At 42.7% G+C, this 10,443-nt stretch overlaps 1 protein-coding gene across 1 annotated transcript; it reads left to right on the top strand.

Annotated features, from left to right (window-relative positions):
• The first annotated feature begins 839 nt into the window (after positions 1–839).
• LOC141786679 (uncharacterized) lies at positions 840–7,871 on the top strand. Its single transcript, XM_074665230.1, has 3 exons — positions 840–908; positions 5,559–7,517; positions 7,662–7,871. Exons 2-3 carry the CDS (start codon positions 5,597–5,599, stop codon positions 7,772–7,774), a joined length of 2,034 nt encoding a protein of 677 aa, XP_074521331.1. The 5' UTR covers positions 840–908; positions 5,559–5,596; the 3' UTR covers positions 7,775–7,871.
• Positions 7,872–10,443: the final 2,572 nt, after the last annotated feature.

Here is a 10,443-nt window from a genome sequence, read left to right as displayed (position 1 = left end):
CTGTAAAGAAAAGCAGAAATGAGGCTCACAGTTGAGAGGACAGTTTGATTTGAGTTCAGTGGTGTTTTATAGGCTGAAAAATGAATTCTACATTCAAAACTATTTACAAATGAAGATTCTATTCATTGTTGTAAAAACAGAATTGAACAGGAGTTTATTGATGTGCGTGCAGACAGAATGGTTTTTGGATTGGTCTGCTGGTGTCCTCCCCCAGCAGGGGGGTCACTGGTCTCTGGTACCACTGTTATGATGTTCACTGAGAGAAAAGTTCAGGGTCCCCTGGTCTGACTAACCAGCCAGAGTCTGCGTGTGCTGTTTTATTGTGAAATAGAGCAGATCACCTGAGCCAGTAGCGCCCCTGAGTCCCTGTCCCGGTCCATCTTCTCTGTTTAATTTGATGCGAGCCGCTTGAATCGATTTCTGTTCCCGACGTCACTCGGTGCATGTCTTACTCCAGCCCTGGAGTCCTGATCTGTAATAAAGGGGAAAAGGCTGAAAGATAAGCTGAGAAAAAAGTAAAGACCAACAGAAAAGCTTTGAACTTGCAGGTAAACACATCAGGAGACTTAGGGCGTATCAGCCTAAAGAGTTTTCATACTCCTGTCATGTTTTCAGTTTGCTTTGGAAGGTTTAGGCAGCTAGACGGGATCTTTTTGTCAGAACGGAAAGCTCTAGAGCAGGGATGTCAAACTGGTGCCAACTATTTTTCCCTCCAAGCAAGAACTCCAGCAGCTGATTCCACTGATTAGTCCCTGCTCTCTGCTTGAAGGTGAGGTCACGAGTGGAATCAGCTGGTGGAGTTGTTGGTAGGAAAGAAAAGCTGCAGCCTCTTGGCCCTCCATGGCAGGAGTTTGGCATCCCTGCAGTCTCCAGAATGGCACTCCTCACGGGTCGAGGCAGATATTAAGGTGAGATTAAAGTGAAAGTTTAGCTCTGTTCCACTTGTGTGTATGTGTCAGTGTAGCTTTAAAGCGAGAGGGAAATGTATGAGGTAAAGATCTAGGTGGTCCAGCTGGAGGTGATTTAGAGAGTGACTGAGACACACGGGGATGTCCTCTGGGGCATGTCCTCTGGGGATGTCCTCTGGGGATGTCCTCTGGGGATGTCCTCTGGGGCATGTCCTCCGGGGATGTCCTCCGGGGATGTCCTCTGGGGCATGATGGGTAGTCCACAGCTAAGAAAAGATGGCAAGTGTGAGATGGCTGAGAGAAATAGACAGACTGACATAGACAAGGATGCGACAGCTTAAAGGAAGCAGCAAAGCTGATTTGAAGGCGTTGTTAATCCAGGAGTGATTTGACTTTGCGGCTTGTTTTTGTGGAGAAGAAAGAAAATGTGTGAAGTTGTTGGTTGATTTGTAAAGTGCACTAACTGAGAATGAATGCAACCCGCGCACCCCAGCCCGCGGGCCCCTGCCCAACCCTAGGCGGGTCGGGGGCCAAGTCTCCCGCCCCTGGCAGCCAGCCCTTTAGCCCCCGCTGTCCCTCGGGGCCTTGCTCTCCAGCGGGTCCCGGGGAACCCTCACCACCCCAGCCAGCCCGCCCACCCTGGCCAGACCCTAACCCAACCCCAAGCGACGCAAGGCAACGCGACGCAAGGCAACGCGACGCAAGGCAACGCGACGCAAGGCAACGCGACGCAAGGCAACGCGACGCAAGGCAACGCGACGCAAGGCAACGCGACGCGATGCGACGCGACGCGGGCCGGGGCCAAGTCTCCCACCCCTGGCAGCCAGCCCTTTAGCCCCCGCTGTCCCTCGCGGCCTTGCTCTCCGGCGGGTCCCGGGGAACCCAACCCCCTGCCCTGCTCTCCACTGGGTCCCGGGGAACCCAGACTTAAACCCCCCTCCGCCGACTACACCACTTGGCCCGTACCAAAAGAACATTGCGCCCCTGGTAGGAGGAAGCCCTTTTTTTGAGAAGGCAAAAGAAAAAAAAAAAGTGTCCACAGCCTGCACAGCCTATGCACTTTGGCCTGGCTCTCACAGAAGCTGGAAAAAACAAAGCTTGGTTCCCAGAGATAACTGGATCACTTTCTGCTGATCTAAAAAACAAATCAGTGCCGTGCTCTATGTGCTTTGCAAACCACCGAGAAACAGCAGAGAGACTGTGTCTCAAATCACTTCTTTACTTCCACCGTCTATCTGGAGAGCGTACGCGTGTTCACATTGACACTTTGGAATTACGTGGAGCACTTTGCTTTCTCAGCTGGTGAACTCAAAACAGTCAGGCAGTTGAGTGCTGAACGCTGAACGCTGGCTACTTCTCCCCCTCAGCGGTCTCCACGTTGCCTACACAGAGGAAGAACGACCAAAGGACGGATGACGGTTACAATTCATGAATGACAGAAGAACACCTGTGAACAGATGTGAAATGGGATCATCACAGCCGCAGTGTGAAAATGTAACAAATTCTGAGCAAAGTGAAGACATTTTTTTTAAGTCAAAACTTAATTATAGATAATAATTAATAGTAAAAATAATCAAAGATATTCTAATGTGAAAAATGACAGCTCTGTCTTTAGAAAATGTTTCAGTCAGTGCATTTTGGTCTGAATAGAAAAATGTGTAGGTATGTCAGGAGTTTGTGCGCTCTGTCTTACTGTAGAAACATGAAGGGGATCTGCTGTTTGTGGGGACATAAAAATCGCCCAAAGTTTGCACATAAACCATATTATTAGGAGATTACGCTCTTTTAAAATGACTTGTTTATATTTTCTGAAGTTGCTGCCTTCAGTCTGTTCTGATAAATACACACTGAATCTTTGCAGCAAACCTCTGTTAATGTTTATTCCCGACCCTTCCATCACTTTACTGGCTCCTTCATTTTATGTGAGCAGTAAAAAAAAAAATGATCTGGCTAAAAATCTGTGGATTTCCTTTCACTTGAGTCTAACCCTACCTCCACACGTTCTGCCTCTCCAGCTGTCTGAGGTGGAGAACTTGATAAGTGATTGCTAGGGGCGGGAAACATGGTTTAAACTAGATTAAAACAATACAAAGTAGTGTACAGTAACAGCTCAGGACGTAAACCTCGCTTTATCGCTCGGGAATACCCGTGTTTACGGTAGACTTTCAAGTACTGGTTCAGTACATTGTCGATTAAACAATGTTAAAGATGTCAGTCGTCTCACCTCTCCTCCTGTGTCGGCCCTCTCCTCCAAGTGTTGATAGTTTCATGTAGTCTTCTTCATCCCAGCGTTATTTCACAGCTAATAAGAAAAGTCGGCTCCATACCGCCCTCCTACGGTCGGGATGGGCTTCGTTCATCCCGAGTTCAATAAAAGAGGGCCGCTTATCCCACTTTCAGCATCTGAATTACCGGATCAAAACTCTCAATTCCTACTCAGTGAAAATTGTGTTTGTATTTTTTTTCATAGTTATTAATAGTTTGATTCATTTTTACATCAAGTCGTGTTTATGCTGAAAGCGACGACGTATGTAAACCACTGGAGTCGACGTGTGAAACTTTTGGGAAAATAATCAATTCTTTCCAAGAAAAAAAAAAAAAAGCATTATTTTCTTAAATTTCCAGCAGACATCGGAGGGTTAATAATTTGGACTTTTATTACCCGTTTTAATATTTTGTGTTATTTTGTTTATTGTCAAAACGTCAGGGACGCACGGGTTGCGTCTGAATTTGATTGGTGCAGATGAATTCTAGAATCTGTGAATTCATCGGGGTATAAAATCAAGCTGGACGTTCCTTCCGCCTTTTTCACCAAGGCACTTGGAGAGGTATGTTGCAGTTTTTCCTGCTAAAGCTTTGCTAGCTTAAGCACAACTCAATAAAATGCATTTTTAATCGTATCGGGTTTCATATTGTGTGTTTCATGCATGTATTTTTGTATTTCTTGTTGAGATCTGTGACTTTTTGAAAGGTTTGACAGAGTTCAAATCACCCCTTGGGGTGAAACGGACCTTTGATCACAACAAGACTAAAAGGGCTGCTTTAATTCATTTCCGATTGTAAATTTCAGTGTGAATTTCAAGTTAAAATACAGTTTTTAGCTTTGATAGTTTCAGCTGCGACATTGCCCGCATCGTTGTGTTACAAGTATACTTGGAAGTTGAACAAAAACAAGGTAATGCTTCAGATATGTGTCAAAAGAAAGAATATTTTTGTCTCTAAGCTACCAAAGTTAACTCGGTATTGGTTTATCTTTTATGTCCATGCATTTATATGAATTCATTTGGTATTAGTGACTGTAAACGGGGCGATTTCTGCCGCACGAACTCTGTGGTCGCAAGGCCGCTGCTATGGCAGCACAAGCTAGTTTTTCATCTGTTTTCACAGTTTTCGGCTAATGTTTCAGCCATAAAATACTGCGGCACATGCTAGCTCTGTTTATCTTTTAACAGATAATTTAAATAGCCATTAAACAGTACACTGTTAGCTCTAATCATAACACGATGGATGAAGGGTTATTTCTCTTTTATTTACATAAATATTCTGCGTCTCTACTGTCACTGAACAGATGTCTGTCAGCAGTTATCTGAACTAATTTAACGAATAACACCAAAGGTTATGGCGATTGTTGGCTTTTATTGAGATTTGTGACGCTCTCAAAAGGTTTGACGGAGTTTAAATCATCCGTTGGGGTGAAACGGATCTTTGATCATAAATAGTCTAAAAGGGCTGCTTAATTACTTTTCCGATTGTAAATCTCAATGTGAATTTCAAGTTAAAATACAGTTTTTAGCTTTGTTAGTTTCAGCTGCGACATTGTCCGCATCGTTGTGTTGAAAGTGTACTTTGAAGTTGAACAAAACCAAGGTAATGCTTCAGATATGTGTTCAAAGAAAGAAGAAATTTGTCTGTATACTACCAAAGTTAACTCGGTATTGGTTTATTTCTCTTTTCATGCATTCATATGAATTCATGTGGTATTAGTGACCGTAAACAGGACAATTTCTGCCGCACGAACTCGGTGGTCGCAAGGCCGCTGCTATGGCAACACAAGCTAGTTTTTCATCTGTTTTCACAGTTTTCGGCTAATGTTTCAGCCATAACATGCTGCAGCACAGCGCTAAACAGTTAAACATTGATCGAGGAGATCATATGAGTGTAGCGTACAGCTATGGGCCACAAAGATAACTTGACTACAGTTTAACATGTCTGTCCAGGTCATATTTTCAAATGTGCTGACGTGTCTTTGGGACTGTTTCTGTGATACAAATATGACAAGACTTGATCCTGTTGTTTGCAAAGAGATGTGAATATCATGCTTTGTACTGGTGTCAAAGTCAATAGAATAGAAGAGGATACGTTTGGATTATCCCGAGGGGAAATTCAGGAGTCACAGCAGCAGCAAAATGTCAGATGTTGCTGTTATTATAGCCCTCACTACTATTTGAACAGAGTTTATCAGTCAGAACTAAAATCACATGGTCCTTCATGTTGTCACTTCCCCATAAATATTCAATCCAATACAAACAATCAGTTGTAAACAGTAAATGACCATGAAGAGATAAATGACTTTAAGATGTGAAATAAAACAAAGGGTATTTTGGTTTTATTTTGTAACTAAACAAATGTTCTGATAAATTTATGTTTCAGAATACTGACACGAGAAGCAAAACAAACTGATTCAAAGCATGACCGGGAGGAGAGAGGAGCAGAGGAGAGGAGGAGAAGAGAGAGGCGGGAGAGGCTTGTGGAGAGAGATCAAAAGTATGGAGAGCCTGAGACAGGAGCAGGAGGAGGTGGAGAGAAAGGTAAGTATGAGCGGCCTGAGGAGCAGGGAGAGGAGACACAGCCAGGAGCGAGAGGAGAGGGAGAGATGGGATTGGGAGGAGACGCTGAGACAGGAGGTGATGGAGGTAGAGAGAAAGGTAAGTATAGCCCAGATGAGGAGGAGGGAGATGAGACAGCGCCAGGAGCGAGAGGAGAGGGAGAGATGGGAGTTGGAGGAGACACTGAGACAGGAGGAGGAAGAGAGAAGGGTAAGACTGGCCAGGATGAGGAGGGAGGAGAGGAGACGGAGTCAGGAGCGAGAGGAGAGGGAGAGATGGGAGTTGGAGGAGACACTGAGACAAGAGGAGCAAGACGGAAGGGTAAGACTGGCCAGGATGAGGAGGAGGGAGAGGAGAAGGAGACAGGAGGAGAGAAGGGAGAGATGGGAGTCGGAGGAGGAGAAAGACAGAAGGGTAGGTATGGCCAGGATGAGGAGGAGGGAGAGATGGGAGTCGGAGGAGGAAGACAGAAGGGTAGGTACGGCCAGGATGAGGAGGAGGGAGAGGAGACAGAGCCAGGAGCCAGAGGAGAGGGAGAAGCTGAGACTGAGACTGGAGGAGGAGAAGAAGAGGTTGAAACTGAAGAAGAGAGAAGAAAGAGCGAGACGGGTAAGTTTGGAAAGAAGGAGAACACCGAGAGCTGAAATACTGGGACTGCAGGAGGAGGAGGAGAGACTGAGACTGAAGAAGGAGGAGGAGGAGAGGCTGAGACTGGAGGAGGAGGAGGAGAGACTGAGACTGAAAGAGGAGGAAAGAGAGACACAGGTAAGTTTGGAAAGAGGGAGAGAAGAAAGAGAGAAATTACTGAGACAGGTGGAGGAGGTGATTCTGAGTGAGGAGGAGCTAAGAAAGGCCATACATGACCTGAAGAAGGAAAAGGAGCTGTATGACAGAAACAGACTGAGACTGAGGGAGGAGGAAGAGGAGAGGCTGAGACTGGAGGAGGAGGAGGAGAGAGTGAGACAGGAAAAGGAAGAGGAGAGCCGGAGACTGAAAGAGTACGAGGAGAGACTGAGGCTGGAGAAGGAGGAGAAGAGACTGAGACTGAAAGAGGAGGAGGAGAGACTGAGACTGAAAGAAGAGGAGGTGAGACTGAGACAGAAAGAGGAGGAGAAGAGACTGAGACTGAGAGAGGAGAAGAGGAGACTTAGACTGGAGGAGAAAAAGGAGAGACTGAGACTGAAAGAGGAGGAGGAGAGACTGAGACAGAAAGAGGAGGAGAGGGAGCGACAGGGGCTGAAGAAGGAGGAGAGAGAGAGACAGGTAAGTTTGGAAAGAGGAGAACAAAGAGAGAAATTACTGAGACAGGTCAATCGGACTAAGGAGGAGTTCAGGAAGCTAAGACAGGAGCTAAGAAAGGAGAAGGAGGTGTATGAAAGAAACAGACCCAGACTGAAGGAGGAGGAGGAGGAGGAGGAGAGAAGACAAAGACGGAAGAGACTGAGACAGGAGAAGGAGGAGGAGAGACTGAGACTGAAGAAAGAGGAGGAAGAGGAGAGACTTGATGAGGAGGAGGAGAAGAAGAGCCTGAAACTGGAGGAGGCAAAGGAGAGACTGAGACTGGATGAAGAGGAGGAGGAGGAGAAGCATGTAGTTGAGGAGGAGGAGAAATGTGGAGGACAGGCACACTCTGGGGAACAGGAGGAAGAGGAAAGTCAGCAACCTCTTCAAAACAGAGGCCTGTTTTCGAGACTGAAACTGCGCCTCCTGGAGCACCAGAGGAACCAGGTCCTCAAGGCCATCACCAGGAGCCAGAAGAAGGAGGCCAAGATCCAGGCCAGGGGTAAGAAAGCAACTTTCAAACCTTGTTGTTTTTTTTTTACATTTCTCTGATGAAGAAAAGATTTGATTTGATCAAAAGTCTGCCAAATTCAGACAAGCTCTCAGCTTCACTCAAAAGTGACCTCGAACGTTGTGTTTCTTTCAGAGGACGATCCTGTCATCAAGGAGCTTCACACAGGCAGGCAGCAGAGGAAGAGGAGGGAGCTGCAGGAGAAGCAGAAAATCTTGGAGGAGAAGATCAGCGGCAAGACCAGGTAAGGGTTCCAGGATACACCCAGCCAAGGAGAAGAGGTAAGGATTTGGTAAGTATTTGGATTATTTAGTGCACACACGTTTCATAAAACAATTCAAAACACACTCAACATTTAAACAATTCAATTATTTACAGAAATCAATTAAAAAAAAATCTTAAATAGATTAAATAACCTAGAATAGTTATTTCAAGTTAATATAATGTAGAACAAAGTCATTTGTCCTCCGGTGAGGGGGGGTGGTGGCAGGGTAAAAGTAAACATTTAAGCAGTTAAATTGTTTCAAATAATCATTTAAATTTTCACCCCCCCAAAAAAAACAATTAAAGAAAAAATTAATTTAATAATAATAAAAATAATAATTATAATGATAATAAAAACTTTAAAAACCTATAATTATTGTTTCAAAGTTTAGAACAAAGTTATTTGTCCTCCGGTAAGGGGGGGTGGTGGTAGGGTAAAAGTTAACATTTAAGCAGTTAAATTGTTTCAAATAATCATTTAAATTTTCTCAAAAAAAAAAAACAATTAAAGAAAGTATTAATTCAATAAAAATAATTATAATTATAATGATAATAAAAACTTTAAAAACCTAGAATTATTGTTTCAAAGTTTAGAACAAAGTTATTTGTCCTCCGGTAAGGGGGGGTGGTGGCGGGGTAAAAGTTAACATTTAAGCAGTTAAATTGTTTCATAAAAATCATTAAAATAGTAATATTAAAATAATAATAATAATGATAATGATGATGAAAAAAAAGAAGAAAATAGAAAACGGCATAAAAAGCTAGAATAGTTGTCTTAAAGTAAAACTAATGTAGAACAAAGTTATTTGTCCTCCGGTGAGGGGGGGTGGTGGCAGGGTAAAAGTTAACATTTAAGCAGCTAAATTGTTTCACAAATTAATTAAGATAATAGTTATGATATTAACACTAATAATAATAATTATAATGATATTTGATAATGATAATAATAATACTTAATATTAATGAAACAAAAACAAACATAAAAACCTAGAATAGTTGTTTTAAAGTAAAACTAATGTAGAACAAAGTTATTTGTCCTCCGGTGAGGGGGGGTGGTGGCGGGGTAAAAGTACACATTTAAGCAGTTAAATTTTTTCAAATAATCATTTAAATTTTCACACACACACAAAAAAAACCATTAAAGAAAAAGATAATTTGATAATGATAATAATAATTTAAAAAAACATTAAAAACCTAGAATAGTTATTACAAATTTTAGAACAAAGTTATTTGTCCTCCGATGAGGGGGGGTGGTGGCAGGGTAAAAGTTAAATGTTGGACAAAACACATAAAAATTTTTTATGTGTATCTTTTAAATCAAAGCATTTTTTGAAACCGTTATTTGATTAGATAAGTTAGAGCCTATGTGTTGTCCAAAAAAGGTGTTCAATTTATAGAATATATTTTTTTCAAAAATCACAATAATCATCTTAGAACAAAAAAAAAGGATAATGTCTAAATAGTTCTTGTAATGTAGAATAAAGTTATTTGTCCTCCGAAGAGGGGGGGTGGTGGCGGGCCAAAAATAAAAAATAACAACAACCACAAAAACAACAACAAAGGAAGAAAGCTGCAGTGTGTGCTGTGAGACACACACAATCAAATAACATGTCAATAAATTGAAAAACAATGTAAAAAATGATCAAATAATCAAAGATCATAGGACACATGATCATAGGTAGGGAAAGATGAATTCAGCTCATATTGAACTTGATAACCCAGTTTGATCTGACCTTCATTTATGAGTTACACTACAAAATGCTGATTGTCCTTTTTTTATTATTATTATTATTGTTACATTCCACGCTGGTGCAGCTGTGATGACTTTCTGTCTTCTACAGTTTTAATTCAACCGCTTTCCTCTTTGATATTAGTCTTAAAAATAGTTCTAAATGAATAATGACTGTCATGATCAGACCTGATAAATTTCCATCTTAACAAATATGAGTCTGGAAACAAATACATTCAAAACAGGACTTAATGATTCAATGAGGAAAAGAGACGGTCTGAAAGCGTAGCATGGAATAAAGTTATTTGTCCTCCGATGAGGGGGGGTGGTGGCGGGCTAAAATTAGGCAAAACAAGAAAAAACAAGAAGCATCAAACAGAAGAAGTGTGTGATTTAACACTCCAATATGACACAGTGTAGCGATAGATTCACAGCCAATTTGAAAATGACAAAGATACAAAGTCAAACAAACCTGAAGACGTCAAACTTGTGAGAGCAGGTGATCCCCGACACAGAGACGGAAGAACAACCCGAGCACAGGCGCTCTGCAAAGCACAATGTAGGAAACACTGTTCAGCGCCTATTTGAGGTAAGTTCTCATTTGAAGAAAATCAAATGTTGTGAGGAAAGGCATCAAAGTACGGCATCTTGTCTCCCACTGGCTGTCCCCTGCCTCCAAGGCTCCTGAGTGGATGAAAAACACAGGGATGGACCTGCAGTACAACAGGATACCGCCTGCTTCAGGAAAAGCCCAAACTATCAGCACCAACAGCCGTCAGCCAGCGTGGAAAACACTGCTGGAGCATCGGCGCACAAAAACACTGAGCAACAACGGTTGAGCTCTTCCAAGCTCATCAAGTGGGTGAAATGTACGGTCCTGAGCTGGGACCAGAGCAGACTTCGGTGCAGCGTTACCACAAACCA

Source organism: Halichoeres trimaculatus, unplaced genomic scaffold (assembly GCF_033239565.1).
Source record: "Halichoeres trimaculatus isolate MK-OKI-2021-1 unplaced genomic scaffold, fHalTri1.1 fHalTri1_scaffold_61, whole genome shotgun sequence".
Lineage (NCBI taxonomy): Eukaryota > Metazoa > Chordata > Actinopteri > Labriformes > Labridae > Halichoeres > Halichoeres trimaculatus.
This window is presented reverse-complemented; position numbering and strand designations above follow the sequence as displayed.